Consider the following 25,654-nt stretch of genomic DNA (forward strand, 5'->3'; position numbering starts at 1 on the left):
CTGCCCTGCCTTTCTTCTCTTCCAGCTCCCACTATGACACATTCTTCCTTTCTCTTTTTAAAATTGCCACCAGCTCTATATTTTCCTGTTGCTTTCTCAAATCCAAGCCCTACCTCTGCATCCTCGTTCTCTATGTTGATGGCTGCCCCAGCCCAGGCCCTGCCTAGTCATTATCCTTTTCTCCTGCACCATTCCCTGCCATCACCACAATACCGGTAGCGCTTCCTTCTCCTCTCCCCACTATCACTCTCTCCTCCTCTCGTTTATTTTGGAATGCTCACAACTCCCAGACATGTGTCCATGACTACTTCATCTCCTGCTCTCTCCCTCTGCCTCTGGGTTCACCCAAAATCCTTTCTACCCTCTTTTCCTCTTCCTTTGAACACTCTGTCTCCTCTCCCATTTCCATGGCAGTGTGATCTGTTGCTCAGCTGGCTTCCCCCTTCTCTAGTCATAGGCCTCATTGACTTCGGCTCTGACTTCCTACTCTGAAAGGCCTTCATTATCAGCAATTTTCCCCACAGTAATGTCCCATCTAGTCCTCAGCCTCCTTCCTCCTTGTGTTGCCCTTCATATGGTCTCTGGAATAGTCTTTGGTGGTGCCTGGTGCACCACATGCAGGCAAATGCTGCAGGCGTTGTAGCTTGTAAACAGTGTTCCCTGTAAGCTGAGTGCTTGGGCAGCAGACCAGCTGATTAGCAGAGTGCGCACAGCTGTCCACAGCCAGCAGCATGTGTTTTTACTGGTGGCACACATCTGCACATGCCTTGGGGCATGTACCAAAATTTATTCTGCCCATGGATGGAAAAAAGGGAACACTGCTTGTAAGGTTCCGAAGTCTCAAATAGCACTGCCAGCTTCCTTCAGCATCACCCTCTGCTCAGCCTCCTGTCCTAGTCCCCAACAGATGATAGCTCCTGTTGATTAGGACGCTTTTTTAAAGCAAAGTCAAATGAAAATCAGCGTGCACTGGTTTACCTACAGCAATATATTTTTTAAAAAATTGAAAAAGTACAACTTTCTGATGTGGTGAAGACACTGAAGTTTAACTAGTAACAGAGAGAGAGCCATGCTAGTCTATGTATGAGTAAAACAAAAAAGCAGTCCAGTAGCACTTTAAAGACTAACAAAATAATTTATTAGGTGAAGAGCTTTCGTGGGACAGACCCACCGCTTCAGATCATAGCCATAGCAGAACAGACTCAATATTTAAGGCACAGAGAACCAAAAATAGTAATCAAGGTTGAAATTACTGAAATTAGTAATCAAAGTTGAAATAAAAAAAATTATTATCAAGGTGAGCAAATCAGAGAGCAGAGGGGCAGAAGTGGGCAGGGGAAGTCAAGAATTAGATAAAGCAAAGGATGTAAAAGAGTCCCTATAATGAGCTAGAAAATTTGCTGTCCCCAATGAGACTTTAACCCTTACTCTATCTTAATAACGCCTTATCTTCTTTGAAGTAAATCTTTAGGCAGGACATTATTATAAGATTTTTGAAGCTTCAGATAAACTTACAACCCCTGAATAGCCCTCATTTGCTATTTGATTAGCTTTTTCAAAAATTTCAGAAAGCTAGAGAAGTTATTTTCACATCATAGAAGCTGTGCTCATCTGACACAATTAAGTATTTAATTTATTCTGCATAATTAAATTCTTTACCTAAACCCCATAGAATGCTGTGTGTTCAATATGAATAACTAAGTATAGCATAAAACAAAGAGGGAATTATCTTTGAAATGGAATATCCTGTTAAGCTTTAATATGCTATTTTCTATTTGCCAGTTGTGCGCTTCGTCAAGTGGCAAGCTGATTTATTTATATTTTGCATGGATCTGCAATGGATATGGTAGTTTCTGTTTCATATCATCATAAATTGTCTTATGTAAAGTGTTATCAGTTAATATTATAGCAACTGTGGGAGTAGAGGTCATTTGGTTTCTTTGAGGTCATCAGAGGAACAAGTTTTTAGACGTATAAAGAGGAAAGAAAAAGACAAGTGCCCATTTTGTTTTCCTCTGTGGGTCATCTTTCTTTAATGGACATGCTGAGACAAACTCTTAATGAATTACTTCAAATAGGTTAGATTTTATCTAGATTTTCACAAAATCTAATATGTCAATGCTTTTTTAAAAAGTTAAATAGTTTACTACATCACTGTGTTTAGAAATAGGTGAATCTGATTGGGAGCAGAATATTTATTTTCACTGTTCAAAATGAGCAAATAAAACTAAACCAACACCAAAAACAACCAATATCCATGGTACTTTTACTATTTAGTGGGTTGTCCAACCCTTAACTTGTATTACTAGAACAGAAAAAGAAACGTTTTTGGCCACACCATCAAGTGTTCATCCAATAAGGTGGTATGTGTCAGCAATGCCCCTCTGCCATGTACATTGAACAAGCTGGACAGTCTCTGTACCAAAGGATGAATGGATATAGATATGTCCTCACAAATTGGACTACACCTAAACTTGTAGGAGAACCTCCTTGGACATTCAATAGTGCATAATATAATCGAGATCCCTATTAAGGCCTCATTTAAAGTGTGAAATTTGCAAATGAATTCCAATTCAGAAGTTGCCCTCTATAATATTGTGGTAAAATCCTTTTCTAGAAGAATGACAACTTTTAAATCAATTACAAGGGCAATCTCCCCACCTTTGGTATTTGCAGGAATGGCACACATCCCACTTTACTTAATTTGCTTCATCTATTGGTCCTGTTAGTGTCTGGTAATCTCACCTCCCTTTTTTCCACTCTTTCTTTCCTCCCGGCTATAGAAACCCTGAATTTTAATTGTGCACTCCAAATATGAGGAAGTGGGTCTTACCTATGAAAGCTCATTACCTAGTAAATACATTTGTTGGTCTCTAAGGTGCTACAGGCCTGCATGTCCTACAGGGCTTTTAATCTGACAGTGTCCCTTTAATTACAATAGGGTATAGTTCTGAAGAAGTGGGTCTGTCCTAGGAAAGCTCATCATCTAATAAATCATTTTCTTAGTGTTTAAAGTGTTCCATGCCTACTGTTTTGTTTTGTTACATTAGCATAGTTTAACTCAGTGGCACATAGAGCTGCCTTCTTGGTTCCTGAGCAGGCCCAGGGTGGTGAGGTGATTGAAGTACCCTAGGCAAAGTGCTATCCTATCAGCTTAGTGGTGGTGCCCATGGTGATGATGTGCCACTTCTGGTGATAATGTCTGGTCAGTTCCAGACCACAGTGATGCAAATATAAGCCAGGGCTGCCTGAGGGTCCCGACCCCTTTGCGGGCATGCCAAGCAGCCGTGCTCGGTAGCTGGCCGGTATGTCCCAGGGTGCTTGGCTAAGGAGAGCAGCTGCATGCGGGGGATGTAGAGATGGAGCTTTATGAAGATATATTCCGTTGCCCGGGTGAGAGCAGCTCAGACAAAGGGAGCCAAAGCATTTTCTGTCGGAGGGGGAGGCTCCCGTTCTCCCTGCCTTTAAGGTAGCGGGATTGAGACAGGAGCCGCCCGCGCTGCAGTTGTGGGGTTGCAGCCTGCGGCGGCCGCAGCTGGAGGAGGTGTCGCGTGCGCAGCAGGGCCGCGGCGACAGGGCCGGCCCCGGAGAAGCCGGGCGGGTGAGGACGGGCTGAGCTAGGAGGCTGTGGAGGGGGCCGCTGGGAGGATGCTGCTGCAGCGGCCGGGATGCAGGCGGCGGAAACAGCCGGGGGAGCTCCGCTTGTGCCGCTGCCGGGGTGCGAGCAATGGCGCGGCTTGTGAGCGATCGGGGCTCCAGGGGCCGGGCAGAGGAGCTGCTACTGCAGCCGGGTGGGGCAGACCCCGGAGCCTGCTGCTCCCTGAAGCTGGGCCTGGGCAGCCTGTGGCCCCCGAGCGCACGTCCTCTTGGCTGCCCACGGTCCTGGCCCCGCATTGCAATGGGACTCCAGACATGCAATCCCGGTTTGCTCTGCAGAGGAGGCGGGAAGGGTCCCCTTGCCCTCGCCACCGCCGCCCTCCTCCCCAGAAGTGGCTGCCTTTCCGGGGTGCTCCGTAAAGCGCCGGCTGGCGCGGACTCATCGGAAGGGAGAGCCGAGGTGGGATTCTGTTCTAGAACGTTTCCTCCAGCTGCGATTCCTTGAGTCAGCACGACCTTTCTCCGGGATTTACCAAAATTTTATGAGCAGCTAACTCCTTGTTGTAGTGTATGTACTGGGGTCTCACTGGTGCTGCCAACCGTCAGGCTCTTGAACAATGTTTTTATTGCCCCAACTGTGGTTTTAGCAAGAAGAACGAACGGCCTGTAAATTCTCCAGTGCCTCAACCTCCTTTGTGGGCTGTAGGGATTCACTTGGTCATTCTTTAAAGTGGGTCTGAGAAATTGGCCTATTTAAAAATTTTATAAGGTGCCACAGGACTTCTTGTTTTTGAAGATACAGGCTAACCCAGCTACCTCTCTGATAAAATAAGATTATTGCACAGATCCCTGTGCTATTTCAGATATAAATCTGGCATAAAACTGCAGGCTTCGTAAGTAAACTGGTTCATTGTAGAATGCTTCTGGGCTATCAAAATCATAGCCACAGGATAATTAAGATTGCTGAAGTTTTAAACTGAGTTTAAATATTTCAGCACTATGAGTGGGGTGTCTCTTCAGGGTGGCATGAGAAAACAGGGCATAAATCAGATACCTGACTGGGAGAATTAAAAGCAGTTTGGGGGATTATTTTCAGTAGAAAAATCCTGATCTGTTTTAATACAGGGCAATCTGTTGATGTACTTAGTATAAACCAATGTACCTAGTACACATGACCTCCTGAGCACCAGTGGAAACGACACTGTGTCCCCTCAGTAACTAAGTAGGCTATGTGTAACATGGACCTTTCATCTAGAGATGTCAAAATTTGGGCCAGGGTTTAAAATATGTTTTAGTGTTTGTGTTTTGAGAAGGAAGAGTTGTTAGTAATCTATCACTGTTAAGCTTAAACAGGTGGGGGATGTTGCTGCTTTATTGTCTTGGACTTTAATGAAGGAGAGAGGAGCATGGCTAGGGGAAATTTCCGATGCAGTTAAGGTGACTAAACACCCCAATATTATTGGGACCGTCTTGATATTAGGGCCTTCATATTATACAGGCAACCTTTTCCCCCTCTTGATTTTTCACATTTATTCTCTGCTTATTCTAGATGCATGTGAGACATTAGAAAAGATTTGTTAGTTAAGTATTGCTTTCTGTATTGTGTCTGCACCTTTACAGGCAGCTTATTTTAGAAGTAATGGGACCATGACATGAAAAGGAAGTAGATGTGTTTTGTACATGTATATGTGTTTCATAGTTTAACAAACCAGGGGATCTTCATGAGCGCCTGTAAAGTTTTTTGGTATTTAAAAAAAGTTCTCACTGTAACTATTTTTAACTCCAAAGTAGACAAACAGCTACAGAAAAAAATCTCCATTTTTTTTTTTAACATGGAAAGGAAAAATGGTATCCATGTCTGTTGTTTTGATGAACTTGCCTTTTCCCAAAAAGAACTTTTATATGTAGTACACAGCATATTACAGATGCTCCTTTGGTCAGTGTCTATACACTAAACAATTCAGAATCTGGTTAAGTAGGAGCCATTCTTTAATTTTATTTGGGGAAAATGTGTAATCTCTTCCCCAATCTTTACATTCATATGCTCAGATATGAGCCATGATAACTTCAGATATACAGAAATGAAATAAATAGGGAAATTACACAACTTCTGTAGGCCTCTTAAAATGTGTGTTTATACATACTGATGTACATGCATCTATAAAAGGAACAGATTATTTTTGGGTTTGAAAGAAAGATGAAGACCTTTCTTGGTGTCCTTAAGCCAGCTGCTATTGTTGGACTGAGCCAATTCCAGTTAAGCTTTTCAACTGTGTTTTAACCATCCTGTTGACAAGTACCATTAATCAGTCGTCGCTGTGGTTTGATAACTGCTAGTTTAAAAAAAAAAAAAAGACACTGCATCCAAATACCCTGATTTCTGTTTATATTGCTTGTATAAATGGGCTTCTAAACAGAAGATAGGAACTTCGGTTTTTAAAGCTTTTTTTTTTTTGTCATTAGCTAGCTCATATTGGGGTTCTGGTGATAAACCGCAATAGTAGAAACCTAGTAGTCTATCGTAGCCTGAAAATTCTTCAGGGGGGTCTTACATTTATATTATGTTGTTTATTCTCTATTAATATGCCAAATAAAAATAAAATGCATTTAAATTTTTAAACTTTCAGAATTTGAGTTTACAAATCTATTGACATGTAAGACAAATTGAATTCTTTGGACCCACTCACATTAAAGTAAATATAAACTATATTCAAAATTATTTTGGTTTTTACAGACACAGTTATTTACTGATGATGCATTTAAGTTCAGTGTTTAATGAAGATATATATATGATTTCTACAGAAAGTCCTCCATGACCTATCACAGATTTGACCAGCATACAAAATAGTTTTTTTCCTTCCCTTGCTGAATTGATTCCTAAATTCTCACTTACATTTCTAGCTTCTTAGTTCAGAGTTTGTTTGGTATGTCAGTGCTCCTAATCGTGTGTCTGATCCTTTCCATGCTAAACGCCATTTCATCAAAAGGAATTTGCTTTGTAGGTTACATAACATTCCCCAAGACAGCATACAAAAAACTGCTGATACTAACGAAATGCATCAAAGCTTTGTGCATTTTGCTCTGGTGCTTACTGATTTGGATCTGAATTTCTGTGTGGGTGTCTCCCCTTTTCAAATCTCATAAACAGTATTAGACTAATTCAGATTAACTAAATTTTGGTGAGGTGACATTCCATGTTAAATGCTGTTTTTGAAGCCTATTTGGGAATGACTTTTTAAAATAAAAACAAACGTTTGAATTTTACACCAGGAATTTGTTTATGCCAATTTGGATACCAGCAAAGAACAAGAGAGATTATACACATGAATTTAAAACTCATTCAGGCTGGGTCTACAGTAACAATTTCTTTTGGAAAAGCATGCTTTTTTTTTTTTTTTTTTTTGAAAGAACCTCTATGTGCACATAATATGCGCTCTTTTGATCTGAAATTGGAAGAAAAGCAGCACTTTTTCTGGTGGCCCTCTTCCTCTTTCAGAACAGGAAGAGCGCCTTTTTCCTAAAAGTGTCTTTCAGAAAAAAAAGTACATAGATACTCTGGGGGCCCTTTTTTCAAAAGAGCAGTCCTCCTGGCACCAGATTTTTTCAATCACTGGCCCATTCTTTCGAAAGAGTGGAGGCTGTGTGGCTGCTCTCTATCAAAAGAGTGGATTGCACTTTCAATCCACGTTTGTGTGTGTGGGTGCACTCTTTCGAAAGAGGTTTTTTTGGAAGAGATTTTCTGGAAGAACTTCTTTTGAAAAATCACTTCAATATAGGCATAGCTTCAGTCTTTTGGCTAACTTTGCTGCTAACCGTGCAGTTATTCTGCCATACTCTAACTAAGTTGTGACTCTTCTAATTCATTTTTACCTTTGAAGCAGTTGTTAATTGAGTTCAAGTGGGGACTAATATTTTTTTGACCTGACAAGTGCTGGTTTATAAATATCCTTGTTCGTCCTTCTTTGTTCGGTAATTATTCATTAGATAATTTTGGGTGAAGGGGTTGTTGGGTAAATTTCATAAGACTATCTGAAACAGCTCTTGAACAATTTAAGTCCTGTTTCATCACTTACTTTACTTCTTTCACTTACGTACTTTTTCTGATAGCAGTAAAATGTTTGGGATGACAGAGTTTTATTTTGTATCCTGTTCTAGAGAATGCATGAATCTTAGGCTATGTCTACACTACCCTGCAAGATCGACCTGCTCAAGGTCGATCTTCTGGGATTGAATTTCATGTGTCTGATAGGTCGATTTCACACATCCCTGTCAGGGGTTGGTATCGACCCCTGTACTAATTGGGAGATGCAATGAGTAAGGGAGGTTGATGAGTGAAACTCTCCTGTTGACCTTCTTCAGGTAGGACGGCCAGGTAAGTTGATTGCAGATATGCAATTCTAGCTACAGCAATTGCGTAGCTAGAATCGATGTACCTGCAGTCAACTTTCTTTCCCTATAATCAACATAGCCTTAGAGGCATGTGGTCCAGTGGTTACCTCACATCTGGGTTCTAGGCCCAGCACTGCTAGTTCTAGCTCATTGTACACATCAATGTTTCCACTTGGCATATGGATGTAATAGTTACGTACCTTGCACTGGTATTGCATTATAAGGCTTGCCTAATTAATTGCTTGTTTATGAATTGCTTTGAGAACCATGTAAAGAAGTCACTGTAGATGCCAAGTGTGTTTTTTCTCCCATATGTTGCAGTGCAAACCACACTTGGTTACACAGCTCTTGGTGGAATAATTGAGCCTTTGAGAACAGATTGTGATCCAGTGGTGCAGCTGAGAATGAGTGCAAATCCTGGATTTGGGTTTTGTTTTAATTTGACAGACTCATTATGCTGCTTGTGTTTCACTGCTGGTTAAATTTGCATTTTTTTTTTTTTAGCCGTTACCTTTTTAATAATTGTAATGTAATTTTGTCTGTCTTAGGAGCTTTGGTGGTACTGTGAGCTTTGGTTAGGTTCTGGTGGCTGCTGAAGAAGAAAACAAAGTGCAGCCTGTCAGTAAGGGACAAACTTCCTACTTCCAAATTCTTCCTGGTCCCTGCTAGGATGGCATGTGGTGCAGGAAGCCACGTTTGCTATAACAATTTTGTCGTATTTCTAATTCTGTTCTTTAAAAAAAAAACCAAAACCAATCTCACCATACAGTAAACAAGGCACTTAGCAGAGGGTAAAAGGTATTGTAAGTAGCTGCTTGTCAGAATGGTGCCACTGTTATACCTACAGTTAGAGGGTTGAGCTGTAGCATTAATTTTCTCTGTATGGCTTGGGTGTTCATATGGCTTTATGCTGCCCCCTTTGCTACACCTCCAGCAAATGGGGTGTGTTGAGTCAGGGTGTGGGGTTCTGACTGTTAGTGACTTCTGACAGCCCCAGGGGACTGGCAAGAGAACCACCTTTCTGAACGATCCCAGAATATAAGGAATGCAATGGAACTGATTTATATATTTTGTTTAGTCTTTAAAGTGCTAAATTTATGCTGTTTTGTTGCTTTATATCAAAGTAATGTAAATCACTGATTTTAATTCACAAATAGTTTATCTGTTTTAAACTGTAGATTGAAATCCTGTTTTGAATTTGTACTTTTTATTTTTCTAAACTAAAGCAAGTTTGATTCTCATTGGTAGGTAACCATCAAAATATGTTGATTTGCAACTTAGCATAGCTTTTACACTAAATTGGGTAATTCTTGTTCCTAATCAGGAATAACCATGAGATTTGTACACATTTCTTTAAGCAATTGTATAGTGCAACTTACAAAGTATAAGTAATGTTTGAAAAGTATAAATGATGCATTTTTCATTTACTAGATTATTTTAAATTTATGATTTGTGTCAAACTATACTTGGATGAACATTCAAAATGCAAAACCCAACATTTTAAAAATTAAATAAAATTAAAGTAAAATGAAATTACCTTAAATGTTCTGTATAAATGCAATATATATTTTGATTATTTATTAATCAAAGGAAATATTAATTGTAGTTCATGAATTGAACTGATTGTTTCTGGTCACTTGGTTCTTCCAGATTTTAGAACTAGTAGCTCTCATACTCTGAAATCTAGTTTTTATTCATAGATTGGAAGAGGGAAAACAAGCTTTCCTGTTTTTTTTGGTTCATGACAGTGGTTTATTTTTGTTTTTAAACTTTAAATAAAGCAGTCATGGATCTAAACTAGTTGAATAAACTGAAAATATTCTCTCTGCATTTTGTAGAAGAGGCTATTGCTGTGAAAAACTGGTTTAGTATTTCAGTAAACTCTGGTTCAAAGTCTATAGTCCATGACTTCCAACAATTCAGTAGTTTGACTTTTTTAAGGTGGCAGCAAACAGTTTCTGCTTAATATTTGTTTTTTCATTTAATTTAAATTACTTTAGAGATCGTTAGTAGTTTAGCCTTAACATAAGTAGTCAATTTCAAATTTAACTTTATGTAGGCTTTTTTAAAAGTAAGCCTGCATCTAATGTAAATTTAAAAATGGATTTAATTTTATTAAAATCGTCAGATTTTATCCACTCTGGAATACAAAGGTGTCCAGCAGCACCAATGTCTCCACACCTCTGCCTTGAGTCTTGTGCTCCTAGGGTCTTGGCTGGATCAATGAATCTAGCCCTCTGGGTTTTCCTTGTTTGTTTAAATATGGCCACAGGCCTAATAATGCTACCTATTTACAGTAGTATAAACTGGGAGAAAGTCTGCGAAAGGCAGTAGAGTTATTACAGTAAGAGTGACTGAATATTAAAACCAAACACTATAGTAATGGAAACATTAGTAGTTTGGATTTTTCCCTCCAATTTAAATTTGAAAATTCAGACTACATGAAGAGTTACAGCAGCTGCTAGTGCTACCCCCAGGAACATAGTGCACTCAGGAAGCTGGTAAACATGACTTTTTGTGTTGAACTTTAATGCAGAACAGCCAGTTGAAACAACGATATGCTTCCTGGTTTGCCCCGCTGGCTCTTAAAGAGAATCACATCAAATAACAGGAATTCATAAACCAGCTTTGAGACCCGATAATACCTATGAGTCAAGTGCAGTTTATGTATTAAATGTCTTTCCGTGTGTTCTGTAACAGAGGCTAATTTATCTAGAACTGTTGAGTAACTCATCCTGAAAGCTCTGTTAATTATTGTAGGAGTACAGAGAAATACGCATTGGCTAATTAATTACAGCCCAATTGATCAACAAGTTTTGGGACAATCTAAAGCCTTGGGGGAAAGAGACTTTCAAATAAAAAGGAGTAAAGGGGAACCTGAGTGAGTTTTACTTAATATAATTTAATTGTACTAATATTTTTAATGATAGTTGTGATCCTAAGTTTCTATCTTTCTTCTTTTCTTCCATTCCGCTGAGCTATTATTGTTAAATTTCCTCATTCTTGGGCTTGATGAAATAGTTCCTACTGTTAAGTGGATTCTTCCTCTTGGCTCAGAATGTGTTAACCTTCTTACTCTATTACAGTGTTTCTTGCATGTTGACTTGCACTTTGTGCTGCTTGGAGCTAGTGTCTTGATATTTTTTCATTATATGAAGAGCTATCAATGGGAAAGGTTGAAGGGAGTTAGTGACAATGTGTTCTGATATAGTTTGAACAGCAGAAATGAAGGGTATCTTTCTGCTATTAAACATGGAAAAAAAACCTGGAGTATTATTTACGTGTTTTCTTTTTTAATAATCCTTTCAGACCATCATCCATTCCTGTGGCAGCTGTACCCAAGGGGAAGCAGCTTTCGTGGCACAGTAAGCCATACTTCTAAAGACCCTCATTGTTATGTTTAAATTCTAATCCAGGAGTGGAGTGTTCTATCAGTTAAATTATTGTGTTGAAAGAAGTCGTTGTCGATGTTCTCCATCTGCTGCACCACCAGCTTCTCTCTAAGGCGGAGGTGAACAAACCTTTTAGTAAGGCCCCATTTTCATCCCTACAATTAGCAGCCACCCCCCACCTGTTGAATGTAATCCAAACTGACAGAAATTTTTGTTATGATCTTATGAAAAAAAAACAAAAACCTTTTGGGCACATCTAGGAAAATAAGTCTGTAGAATGTAAAAACTTTATTAATTGGTATATAAATGAATACACAGAAATAAAAACAGTAACAGATTTCATCATTTTTAATGAGGTGGATGAGCCTGCAACACAGCAGCCAATCATACTGTGCTCCCCCATGAAATGTTATGCCCCCCAATAGGGCCCACTTTCCCATTTTGCGCACCCCTACTCTAAGTTTACAAAGTCAGCCTGACAGTTACATGTGCTGCTTGTGAGGTCTGCTGTCAAGCAAAGGTTGATTAGTGGCTGCAAGCCAGTGTGCATGAGGTGGCAAAATGGAACCGTGTCTGTGGCCCTGTCTACACTAGCCAGAAACTTCGAAATGGCCATGCAAATGACCATTTCGAAGTTTACTAATGAAGCGCTGAAATACATATTCAGCGCTTCATTAGCATGCGGGCGGCCGCGGCACTTCGAAATTGACGTGGCTCGCCGCCGCACGGCTCGTCCAGACAGGGCTCCTTTTAGAAAGGACCCCGGCTACTTCGAAGTCCCCTTATTCCCATCTGCTCATAGGAATAAGGGGACTTCGAAGTAGGTGGGGTCCTTTCAAAAAGGCGCCCTGTCTGGACGAGCCGCGCGGTGGCGAGCCGTGTCAATTTCGAAGTGCTGCGGCCGCCCGCATGCTGATGAAGCGCTGAGTATGTATTTCAGCGCTTCATTGGTAAACTTCGAAATGGCCATTTGCATGGCCATTTCGAAGTTTTTGGCTAGTGTAGACATAGCCTATGTGTTGTAGCACCACTAAATTTACTAGAAACCCTCCATCCTCCTGCCTGGAGAGGATGCAGGTTGGGGGTTTGCTGTTCTTCTGCATGGGGGTAAAGGGAAGAGAGAGCTCCTGACTCTCTTCAGTCTTTTACACATCTACAGTGGGGTCCTACATAGTAAATTACCTGGACTCTTCTGGGATAATGCCCGAGGAAATTAGATGGACCGTATTCATTATCTGTGCTAATACGGAACATTTGCTTCAGCCTTCCCCCCACCCCAGCTAATCTTGATCATTTATACTTTTAAATAGTTTTCTTAATTTTAAGATCAACTATGGCTCAGTTGAACAGCTCCAGTTCCTAATGTACTTATAATCTAATATTTGGTTCCTGTTTGGTGATGTAATATGCCACAGCAATATAATAGACCATAGCAAATACAGTGACACCTCAAAATAACCCAGCTGGAGCACATAGAAGTAAGTTTATCCATGGACCATGCTGAGAGAAGTTGAGCAGTAGCATTAGGAGATGGCTGACCAGGGAACCAGGGATTTAAATGAGCTTGGATTTAATTCACTCTTCTGATGAGGCTGGGATTGAGAAATGGATAGTAGGGCAGATGTTCAGCATCAAGAGTTAAAGGTTATGTCCAGGATAACTGGGTAGTGATAGGGTTTAACCCTTAAACAATCAAGTGCCTACACACGAGATGAGAGAACAGAAACAAAGGAATCTCACATCCTACATAGATGATTGCGTTTGAAAAGCCATCTTTGAGGCCTTGCATTTGGGGCTCTTGGAGATTCTGGCAGGGGCCGTTTTCACCTATCTCTTAGGTGCAGTTTATTTTCAGCCTTGTACAAGTATTCGAGCGTGCCAGTATTTTCTCAGAGAAGGGGACCAATTTTATTCTTCTGAGGGCCTGCAGACAAAGAACGCTTTGCCAGGTCTCCTCAAATTTCTTTGAGACCTTTAAAAGGCTCTGCTCCTTGACTAACAGCTGGCTGCCTAAAGCAGAAAGGAGTCTCACCCAAATGCATGAGGTTGCATTTTAGGTCAGGTACTGGAACATATTTTGCATCAAATGGCAAGACCTCGATACAAACAAGGAGCTTTGGAACAGAGCAGGAGAAGATCCACTTGATGTTCAAATCAAGATGAAGTGGGGATGGCTAGGCCACGCTCTCAGAAGACCATCATCCAGCATCATCTGTCAAGCTCTCACATGGAACACTCAAGGAAAACGCAGAAGAGAGAGACCTTGGACTACGTGGCGAAGATCTACTGAGATTGAAGGACAACAACCGGGGTACTCCAGGGTTCAGCTAGAAGGTTTGTCCCAAGACAGAGCGAAGTGGAGGACATTTGTAGATGACCTGTGCTCCACACAGAGTACAAGGGTTTAAAGAAGAGGACTGCATGCTGTGAATCTCAAGCTTTGTATGGAGGCCCAGAAAGCTATTTGGGTTAAATGAATGCTTAATGAGAGCTACTGAAGCCTTTTTTATCCCAGTGCTTAGACTGGGGATAGTGTAATGGCAGGAAGGAGTGAGAATCTGTTTTGCAATGTGCTGTGAATTATGACCAGCTGTTTTAGCTTTGATCCAAGAAGATGAGATTGTAGTTGTAAATGTCATCTTGAGTCTAAAGAAACATGATTTTAAAACTGAAAACAGGGTTGCTGCATTTCTGACCAATCTCTCTCTCTCACCTTTACTTGCCATTTAGTAGCTAACCTCTGGTTCTTATTTCATGTGTGCAGGTGAGGTGGAGCCTTGAAGAACAACATGGATCTTGATGTGCTAAATATGTTTGTCATAGCTGGTGGCACTCTTGCTATCCCCATTCTAGCATTTGTAGCTTCCTTTCTCTTGTGGCCGGCTGCATTGATCAAAATCTATTATTGGTAAGTTAAAGTATAATGATGATTTTTGGTTCACATTATTGCTTAGGTTTAAAATTTTGTGGGTGCCAGACAGAATGCTGTGTAAGTCCTACTCATCTTAAAGCTGTGTTCCCTGGTCGTTCTGTTGTTTGTAATTAATAATCCTAATGTACATTCACACCGTAGGGTCTGGTGCCTCAGCCTTGAAGGCCCTGTTGTGACCAGTGCTGTACACATGCTTAGTAAGGAATGACACTTGCCCCAAATTGCTTACAGTCTAGCTATACAGTGCAGAGAAGAGAAGTATTATTTATCTTGCTTTTGCAGACAGGCACCTGAGGGACAGAGAGACTGAATGACGGGTCCAGGGTCACGTACGAGCAGTGACGTTGAGACAGTTTCTATAGTGAGGGTGCAGAGAGCCACTGAACAAAACTGTAAACCTTGCATATGATGGAAACCACTTCAGACCTGGAGATGCTGCTGCACTCACAGACCGCCCCCCTGCATTGGATGTCACTGGCACAGCCAAGTGCTGAACCTTGGTCTCCGGAGTCAGTGTTGTATTCTCTTCCAGCCCACTGAAATGACTCACAGTGGAGTCCAGGTTTAGCACACTTTAGAAGAAATGACAGAGTGTTATAAAAACTTCCTAAAATCTCAGTCAGCTGTTCTTGATATCAAGGTATGCTGGCGCATGGGGGAGGTATTCTTAGGGATCCTAATATAAAATTAGATTAAGATTTTAACATGAAGTTTTGCTCTAATATATTTATATTATTCTTAAAAACATACATTGAAAACACAGACTGCAGGACTGTTCCCGTGCCTTATTACCCTCTCCCTTCAGAGGGCTTTTGGGGGTTTGTCTTTGTTACAGACAGGCTGCAAGAGCTTGATCATGTGGGTTGCTTTCATTTGAGAGTGATGGCTTACTATGGGAACGGGTGTCATTTGCACTTTTCGCAATGCGGGAGAGCGGACTGGGAACACGTGGCTGATTGGATACCTTCCTCAATCAGTAATGCTATTTGGCTCTTGTGGGCGGAGTGATTGTCACAATGAGGCCAGAATCTGGGGTCAAGCAGGGTAGAGAAGCAAGTGAAAGTATGGAGGAGAGTTACAAGCATGAGGCTTCATGAATCCTCTGTTAACTGAGACAGCTCAATCTCCCAGCAAACCAAGTGGATGCATGGTAATTTCACTCTCGGGACAAATAGAAGTGTTATGCTCAGGAGAAGTAGAATACCCCTGTACAGTATTCTGCATTGCTGATGCAGTTGTCAGAGTCTCTGTAGCTCATCACAAGTTGCATTTCTGTAAGTCGTCAACTCCTTTGCAAAGGAGACTGGGATAATGGGCTGTCACTGAGGAACATTAATGGCTCTGAGTTAGTTCCCCGGGACAGCTGTATTGCAAATTGCCACAGTACTTAACAATAGCCGATCAGTTACTGCAAAATGCTGAAGCTGCTCAGAACAAAGACATGATCCCTGCCTATGGTAACTCACCTGTGGCCTGTCAGTTTCTTGAATATGAATGTTAATCTGAGTTTTCTGATTGGTATCAGGTTGCCTAAAACGCTACATCTTTCCTGGTGATTAAGAATATCATTTAGAATGTGAAACCTGCTAGTTAAAGCTGGGAACCTTTTTTTCTGGTTCTCTTTCTTTGCACTGTAGTGTTGAAGAGAAGTTGCATAATCTTTCTTGACAGACTAGTGTATCCCATCCTTTCCAATAACAGATGAGAGCTACAATAGTTCCTTGGTCTTCATGGAAATGAAATGAAGAAATTATTATTTTTATCCCTCTGTTTATTTCAGCTGCAGGTTCAATCAGAAAATATTCATTTAAAAATTGTTTACAGGGCATTCCAGCTGTGTAGCTGTACCTGAGGTACAATTTGGAGTGTGAGTGGTTTTAATTTGGACATTCATCAGTTCCTGTCTACTACTGAGATATCTTAAAATCAAACTGGTCTTCAATAGCAATTTGTGACCATACTGCAATTTGAAAGCCCACTTCCAGTCACTCAGACAAAGCAGCAGTATCAGTCTCATTGTTTTTTAACAGACAGACATGTAGGTCTAACTCAGATTTATTCTGATTAATCTCATACCCTACATATTGAGGCAACTGTAGGTGAAAACTGGAAGGATGTGATAAAACCCAGGAATGTCGGTGACTAAACTTGTGTAAGGAAGAATTCTGTCCCTTCATGAATCCCATCAGAAACTGCAATGCAGAATCATGTTTCTGAAATTAAATGCGGAGATGACTAAAATTCATTGCCAGGTCTCTGCTGTGGTGATGTCAGTCCAATTTTGGGACTTCTCTCTCCTTGGGTTTGTATAAATCTGATTGCCAAAAGAGGATTAACCAAATTCCATTTTCTTGTAGATGCTCTTCCTATTTTTTAAAAATCTCTGTTTATTCTGTATCTCTTTAGAATGTGTCTCCATAATGGCCTATAACCAGTAGGGTTATCAGCAGCCATTGATGTAACAGATTGCATAGATATTGGGCAGGCACCATCTTTTTGTTTTATATTTGTACAGCTCCTAGCACCACAGGGATCAAGTATTTAGTACATATCACAGAGGGATTGGATGATATTGATAGCAATATATGCACATTTGGTATAGCACTGAAAGAATTTTTGAAAGGCTATTGGGGTTTAAACCAATCTCACAACTCATTGGGATGGGGATGAAACCTTCATGGAGACGCAGATTACCCCAAGTCTGCCTCATCTGGGCTTTCTTGCATCTTCCTCTGAAGCAGTTGGCTCAGGCTGTCATCACAAACAGGGTACTGGACTTGGTGGATCTTGGGGCTAATCCAGAATGGCAGTTCCTATGTACTTGTAAATATTTTATCAGTGGAGACAGAGGCAAGAGAGTTTTGGAGTAGAGATATAAGAAAAAAGCTGATGGTAGAGAGCTCTGGGGAGCCAGGCTGAACAAGGCATCTTAGAACTTGCTATGTGGCTTTTTTCTTTTTAATTGTTAGCGATAGAGAGAAAAGTTCATGTTTTCCTTCTCACTTGCTTTTGGTGTGTGTTTCCATGCAGGGTTTGAGGTCTGAGGCTGTTCCACCGCCATCTGGCAGTGGATCACTTCTCCTGTGCTTCACGTGCTAATCCGTTTAGCTGGTGTTCCTGCCGCTGCTAATAGTGTTAACACCTTGTGAGGGATCAGGTCAGCTTTGGACAGATTATTTTCTCTTCTGTTGAATTGATCCATCAGGATCAGTTGCTAAAAATGTTAATATCTTGCCCAGTGATGGTTTACACGGGGGCCCCTGAGGCAAACTTTAAGACACTTATGCATTCAGGGTGAAATTCACCTCTGTACGTAGGACAGGCACAAGGTCTAGGCACCACATAAGCCGTATTTTGAGGGCTTAGAGTAAATAAGGATTGAGGTGCTGCCTAAGCTTTTTGCTGTCTCTCTGCACAACACAATGACAAAACAATCCAGCCATAGTGACGTAATAGTTGTTTCTTACATGAACTGCTGCTGCGTAAGCTGGCATTTATCAATACGCTGGTCACCAGCCACTTTGCAGTTATTTGTTTAATATACAGACGGGGCCAATGTCCACTCTCACTCAGCGTAACTCTGTTGATTTTGCCGAAGTCAGTCTTGTTTTACTTCAGCGTGGTGGAACGTAGAATTTGCGTTGTGTTGCAATTTCTTGCTTTGTTTGAACGAGCAAAAGCCCATTTGTTTTAAAATTTACCTGTGGCACTCAGGATTGGTTCTGGACAGAGCAGTAGCAAAAGCAGGAAGGGTAATCTTGTAAAAATGGAGCCCTGACATTTTGAGTGAGGTTAATAGGAAGCCCCTGGGTTGAGCCTTGGAGAGAGACATTCAGGAGGCTGTATCTGGGACTGGGTTGCGTACATGCAGCCCCACACCCCAGTCCGTTTCAGATGGACAGCTGTAAACAGTGATAGCCTGGTTGACTTCTCTTGTCTTTTCGTGAGCAGCAAAATGGCTATTTGCACGCCTCAGCCCTAGCTGACTAAAGGCGATTGAGGCTGTTAGTAAAACCCTTGGTTTGAAACCATTGTATCATTCCAAAGGGGTTCTGTTTCAGCTGTAAGCAATACAGGATGCTGTATGGCTGTCGGCAATATCTTCCCAGTCCCTTTTGGCTTTAACTATCTTTTCTAATATTATAAATCATTTGTCAACAATTTTCCCTTTGAGGTGGAGTGTTCCCTTTTTGGATGGGCTTCTTGGCACGAGGTTTGCAGTTCTAGTTCCACTTTCAGGCCCCTAATGACTGTGTAAGAGGCTCTCTTCTCTCAGGAATGCACCTCCTTAGTGCCCATTTATTATTAAACACCAGTGCAAATAATCTGTAACAGAAGTCCCAAAACATAATCCATTTCTCATCCTTCAGCCCTACGGTCCTTAAAATCCCAGGGGATCTGGTCAGTACATAGCAAGTACTGCACTCTGGAGCCTTCCACTATTCTTGGGCTCCCCTTCAGTATTCTCTTATCCTGTCGAGACAGCCACACCAGCCCTTCTGGCTGGACCTCCCGAGCCTTTCTGCTGGGAGTTCATCCTCCCCGGGGAGCACCCAGCACTGCCCCATTTCTGTTAAGTGCCCGTCTGAAACAGGCAGAAAATAGGCCCTGCACCTGTTCCCAGCCCTTGGTCCTCTTTCTTTCTGGTGCCAGTTCACCCATATGAGACATCAGCAGGTATGTCCTTCCACCACGTGCCTGTCTTTAGCCCTTGTCTCTGTCCATCCAGCTTGCAAATCAGCAGGCAGATCTCTCGACTACTTTCTTGCCTTCCATCCTCTCCATTTTGGAACGTTCGCTCAGAAAACCCCTCTTCTCCCTTCTCTGAGGAACCCTCTGCATCTTCATTCAGGGACTCGCTCCCTCTCGGAGTCTCCCTGATCATTTTAGAATCCAGGTGCTGCCCTGTCCTCATTGTGGGCCAAACCAGGAGCGTATTCCCACACAGAGCACGGGACCAGCTTCATTTGAAGGGGTCAGCCATCCCGTGGCAGCAGCTGAACGATTGCACTTTGATAAGGGTTTGCTAGCTGTTCTACTCTGGTCAAGTTCCAAACAGCTATCTGTGGGGTCCCTGACTGCTTGTTCCCCTAAGGTCTGGGTCTGCCCTCATGCACAGGGCCTGCACAAGCCCTGCCCAACACTGGAGCCCCACATTCCATGTAAGTGGTGTATCAGTCTTTTTATGGAGGCCTGAGATTTCTGTTGCATATTTAAGTGAACTTAAATGAGCATTGCAGTAACTGCTGGCTTTGTATATCCGTAATACTTTGCCTTTGCATAGGGTCATTTTACCCATGTGTCTGCATGTGCTCTTCAAATATAAACCAAGCCTTACAATTCCTCTCCGGAATAAGAAAGAATTTTATGTCCAAATTAAAGTTGGGTAAACTGAGGTAAAGGTTTGGTATGTCCTATGAGGCATCTTCAATATCCATTGACCTCCTGGGAAATTGGTGGTGCTGAATGTTCACAAAAGATGCTCAGATCATCTCAGAATTAGATTCTGAGGCTCAGATGCAGAAAGGTAGTTCTTCGAGTGGTCCCCGTGGGTGCTCCACAGTAGGTGTCGGGCTCGCCCCGGCGCTGCAGCTCGGAAGATGTTCAGCAGTCTCCGTCGGGTCGCGCATGCAGCGATGCGCGTCGGCTCTTCGCGTGCTTACGGTCACGTGCGCGATCCGGTCCCCGCCAGTTCCTTCTCAACCGCCAATGGCTGCAGACGGAATCCTCTCCGGCTCCAATGCCTGAGACAGATAAGTCTTATTTTTTCTCGTGTTAATAGTTTTTAACAGTTCATAGTTAGCAGTCCTATAGTTATTATAATTAGTTACTCTGTTAAAAGTTGTTAAAAGTTAAAGACTATCTTAAAACCGCAGTGGCCGCCTCCGGGCGTGCCTGCTGCTTTTGTTTGTCGGCCTTCAAAGGCCAACGGTTATTAACATCACCTAACATACTGTTAAGTGTGCTATTAGCACCTAAGGACTCAGAATTAAAGTTTTAACAATGCCATCCCCCCCCCCCCCCCCCCCGGCTTTAAGAAGTGTGAATCTTGCCAGAGGCCATGCCTGCTTTGGATGGCCATAGCAGATGCATATGGTGCCTTGGGGAGACGCACGTTCCCCAGAAGTGCTCCCATTGTTCCAAGTTGACTAATAGAGCTACAAAAGATAGAGAAATGAGGCTGAAGATGCTGTTAGTTGACAAAGCACTTCAGCCTGCCTCATCGAAGGCAACGCATGCGGAGGGCTCTTCAGGACCGCACAAGAGGAAGGCTGCCTCTTTGACCTCCTCTGCGCAGAAGAAAAGAAGAGCCTCGCCTACTCGATCCCTGCCCCTTACTGTTGGGAGCGGGACGAGTGTAACAAAGGGCCCGCGAAGAGCCTCGCCTACTCGATCCCTGCCTCTTACTGTTGGGAGCGGGACGAGTGTAGCAAAGGGCCCGCGCATGCTGGCTTCCTCCACTGGTAAAGCTGCGGCACATGCAACCACTCAAGGCCCTGCAGTTACCGGGGAGACGGCACCGAGAGCCATGCGGGCACTAATCAGTTCGGCACCAGCTGCTGCGGCACTGATCGAGACTTCCCCAGAGGCACCGGAGACGACGGCACCGGGATCGACGGCACCGGCGACGGCACCGGGAGCAGTAGAAATCAGCATGACACCTGCTCCGGTACCAAGTTCACCAACAGGACCACCCGAGAGGGTAAAGGCTAAAACGAAGACCAGGCACCGCAGCCCCTCTCCTGAGGTAATTGCGCTGCCTCTGTCACCACGATCACCACCGGAGATTCGACGGGCAGCAACACCTTCAGCCTGCCACAGACGTCCTTCTCCTTTTCTTCGGATCATCACAGGGATCTGCACGCTTTTCTCCAGCATCTAGCAGAGATCCCTACGAGTCTTCTCACAGAGGCTCTCCTCATACGTCGGTATCATCTCAGAGGTCTCGACATTGCAGGCACCACCCTTACATCCTTGGGTCATGGTCCAGGTCTCCATCGCCGGGCCCCTGTCGCTACAACCGCCATCATTATGCAGGGTGTCATCATAGGAGGTCGACGTCTCACTATGGATCCCCGTCGACCACTCCTCAACGCCACAGTGTTCTGCTTCCACCTGGGGGAACACCACGGGTTCCCCAATCAGAGGCTGGGTCTAAAGACATTGAACCCCACCTCGAAATTCCACAAAGGCAATCACATCAATACGGCCAGGATCCAGAGGAATTGGAGGAGAGATACCATAGTGATGCCTCCTCATCCTCGCCAGACAAGGCCGTGGTCCCTGGAGACATTTTTCCCCCAGATGACCTGAAACAGTTCCAGGAGCTGTTCAAACGGGTAGCTCAATCCCAAGATATTCAAGTGGCGGAGGTGCAGGAGAAATACCACAGACTCCTTAAAAACCTCAGGCCTCCATCTTCTTCTAAAATTGCTATTTCTCTGGACGATGCAATCATGGAGGCAGCCACTAATATATGGCAGACCCCAGCATCCGCTCCTCCTACCAACAAAAGAGCGGACAAAAAGTACTTAGTCCCTGCGAAAGGTATGGAATTTCTATTTAGTCATCCACAGCCAAACTCGCTAGTGGTTGAATCGTCCCAACACAGGTCCAAATCGTCCCAGTACAAATCTGGGGGATTGGACAAGGACATAAAGAAGCTGGATCTTCTGGGTAGAAAAGCCTACTCCTCCTCTACTCTGTTGCTCCGCATGGCCAACTATGCCGCTCATTTGTCGAATCACAATTTCGACAATTATTCCAAGCTTACTGCCCTCATGAACTTCCTTCCAGGGGAAAAAAGGCCAATTCTTAAAGCAATTGTGCAAGAGGGCTACGCGGCTTCTCGAGCAGGTGTGCAGATTGCACTGGATGTGGCGGACACAGCGGCCCGCGCCGTGGCCACTGCAGTGGTAATGTGGAGAGAGTCATGGCTTCACACATCCGGCATTCCAAAGGAGTTACAGGTCAAAATTGCAGACCTCCCCTTCGACAAAATAAAATTGTTTGCTGAATCGTCCGACTCAGTCCTACACTCCAGCAAAGATTCCAGAGCGACACTTCGGACTTTGGGGATATATACCCCACCGTTCAGAAGGAAGAAATTTTATCCTCAGCAACGCCGTTATGGTTACCAACAGCAACGTACCCAATTTCAAGGGGGGTATGATCAGGGACGTCATCAACAAACATGTTATAAGGGCCCTAGGTGCCGGCCTCAGCAGGGCAGCGCATCCGCAGGGCAAAGTGCAAGACAGCAAGTTTGACGGATATGTCGAGGGCCACGAAGCCAAGACCGTACCTCAGTGCCAATCTCAGTACATGTTCCATCACCAGCTTGAGCCATTTTACCCACAATGGAAAAGCATCACGTCGGACAAGTGGGTATTGGAGATTGTAAACACGGGATACACGATCCCCTTCCAGTCTTTACCTCCACCAAATCCTCCCACCGCACCCATGCTCAGAGACCCCTCTCACCTACCGGAATTAAGGCGAGAGGTGGACCACCTCCTATTCATAGGGGCGGTGGAGAGAGTACCGGAACAATTTCAAGGCAAAGGGTTCTACTCCAGGTATTTCCTGACGGAGCAGAAGACAGGAGGGTGGAGACCCATTTTGGATCTATGCGCACTGAACCAGTACCTACGCTAACAGCGCTTCAAAATGACTACGATGGCTTCAATAATCACGGCACTTGACCATGGCGATTGATTTGCAGCCCTCGACTTACAGGATACGTATTTTCATATCGCAGTTCATCCAGCCCACAGGCGTTTTCCTCCGGTTCCTTGTGGGTACGGATCATTTCCAGTACAGAGTCCTCCCATTCGGACTCTCTTCAGCACCCAGAGTCTTCACCAAGACCTTAGCGGTGGTGTCAGCATACCTACACAGACAGGGAGTTTTCATTTTCCCGTACCTGGACGATTGCCTGCTAAAGGGAACTTCCCGGGAGGAGGTATTACGGATGATACACATCACCACAAACACATTTACCTCACTGGGCCTCATCATCAATTTCTCAAAATCAAAGACCGACCCCACGCAAAATATAGAGTTTATAGGGGTTCCGATAGACTCAGTCACGTCAAGGGTGTATTTACCCGAGGCTCATTTTCATGCCATCGAATCTCTCGTACAACTACTAATGTACAGCCCCACTGTTCCAGTTCTCACGTGCTTACAACTGTTGGGGCATAGGGCAACCACCATGTTTGTGGTGCAAAATGCCAGGCTGCATATGCGAGGATTGCAGCATTGGTTGGCAACCGTATACAAACCCTCAATCCACACCGTCCACAAGAGGGTGTCACTTACAACAGAGGCACGAAGCTCGCTAACATGGTGGGGAAACCCCAAGAATCTCCTAACAGGGGTGCCCTTCCGCCAACCGCAAATTACGGTGTTCATTACAACAGATGCCTCCCATATGGGATGGGGGGGCTCACATGGACAACAAAACCATTCAAGGATTATGGTCCCCCGCGGAGAAGACACTGCACATAAACATATTAGAGCTCAGGGCAGTGTTCAATGCATGCAGGCATTTTCACAATTATCTGCACGGAAAAATAGTCGGCGTGAATACCGACAACACCACCACCATGTTTTATATAAACCGACGGGGGAGCCAGGTCTCGTACGCTTTGCGCGGAGGCGGTCCAGCTCTGGAACTGGTGCTTCGCCAACAATATAACCCTAAAGGCTTCATACCTACCGGGGGTCCACAACGTCAAGGCGGACCAACTCAGCAGACACTTTGCGCCCACTCACGAGTGGCAGATCCATCCAGACCTACTCCACCAAGTGTTCCGCAGTTGGGGTTTTCCCCAAATCGACTTGTTTGCCACCCGAGAAAACAAAAAATGTCCCTAATACCGCTCCAGAGCGAGCATGGGACACGGGTCTTTGGGGGACGCCTTCATGATCCCATGGAAGGGCCCTCTACTTTATGCGTTCCCTCCCACGACACTTGTACACAAGGTCTTGGAGAAGACCGGAAGGGAGAAAGCACGCATGATACTCATAGTCCCAACCTGGGGCCAACAACAGTGGTTCCCATTGCTCTTGCGCATGGCTCAACATCAGCCATTTCCCCTATCAACAGTACCGGACATTCTCTCTCAGGCTCGGGGGTCAATACTGCACCCGCACCTGAAGAGACTTCGGCTACAAGCATGGCTAATCCATGGCTAAGCGCCTTAGAGACTACGTGCTCAGAGGGAGTACAACAAGTCCTTGAATATAGTCGGAGAACTTCCACCAGAAAGACTTATCAGCACAAATGGTCGCGTTTTTCCGAATGGTGTTCCTCCAGGCAACTAATACCCCAGGACGCCACCATACCTACGATTCTGGATTATTTGCTACAACTCAAACAAAACGGACTTCCGCTATCCTCTGTAAAGGTGCATCTGGTGGCTACATCAGCGTTTTCGGCATGAAGAGGATGGATCAACCACATTTGCCCATCCTGTTGTCTCGCGTTTCCTAAAGGGGTTGGTGAACCTGTACCCCCCTCAGAAACCAATACCGCCGTCATGGAGTTTAGACCTAGTTCTACATACCCTCTCGGGACCGCCCTTTGAACCATTGGCTACGGTCCCCCTCCGACTACTTACCATTAAAACGGCTTTCCTCCTGGCAATCATGTCAGCTCGCAGAGTGAGTGAGCTCGCGGCCATAACGTCCACACCACCCTGCACGATCTTCTCAAAAGAAGTGGTGGTCTTACGATTACACCCAGCCTTCGTTCCGAAGGTCTCTTCAGATTTTCATATCAACGAACCAATAGTGCTGCCCTCGTTCTATCCTAAGCCTCACAACTCAAATGAAGAGGCACGGTTGCACTTACTTGACGTAAGAAGGGCACTGGCCTTCTACATCGATAGAACTAAACCTTTCCGGAAAACGGACAGACTCCTGGTGTCCATTGCATCCAGGTCAAAAGGAGAAGCACTATCTTTGCAGAGGATTTCAAATCACGTGTCTTGCATAAGACTGTGTTACGAGATTCGCAAGACTCCTCTGCCAGTTCCGCCAAGAGCCCACTCTACGAGGGCGATGGCGGCATCAACAGCCTTCTTCAAAGGCATCGCGCTGAGAGATATCTGCAGAGCGGCGACGTGGTCTTTCTATGACACCTTCGCCAAGCACTACGCCATGCACAGGATGCTTGATGAGGATACACGTCTGTCGACAGCAGTCCTTTCACGGGCAAGCTGCGCATAAATCGGGTACCCACCTCCTTTTTCGAAGGGCGGGGGGGTTACTGCTGGGTAGTCACCTACTGTGGAGCACCCACGGGGACCACTCGAAGAAGAAAGAGAAGTTACTC

General features: G+C 43.9%; 1 protein-coding gene across 9 annotated transcripts in view; it reads left to right on the forward strand.

Moving 5' to 3' along the window:
• The first annotated feature begins 3,494 nt into the window (after positions 1-3,494).
• ABHD6 (abhydrolase domain containing 6, acylglycerol lipase) overlaps positions 3,495-25,654 on the forward strand; it is a 39,843-nt gene continuing 17,683 nt past the window's right edge. The window contains exons 1-3 of one of the 9 annotated variants that reach the window (XM_075004904.1): positions 3,501-3,601; positions 11,296-11,351; positions 14,143-14,286. In XM_075004904.1, the coding sequence (XP_074861005.1) occupies positions 14,168-14,286 (119 nt within the window). In that variant the 5' untranslated portion in view covers positions 3,501-3,601; positions 11,296-11,351; positions 14,143-14,167. The other 8 variants (XM_075004911.1, XM_075004906.1, XM_075004905.1 and 5 more) reach the window with 8 other exon arrangements.

This window comes from Carettochelys insculpta, chromosome 11 (assembly GCF_033958435.1).
Source record: "Carettochelys insculpta isolate YL-2023 chromosome 11, ASM3395843v1, whole genome shotgun sequence".
Lineage (NCBI taxonomy): Eukaryota > Metazoa > Chordata > Testudines > Carettochelyidae > Carettochelys > Carettochelys insculpta.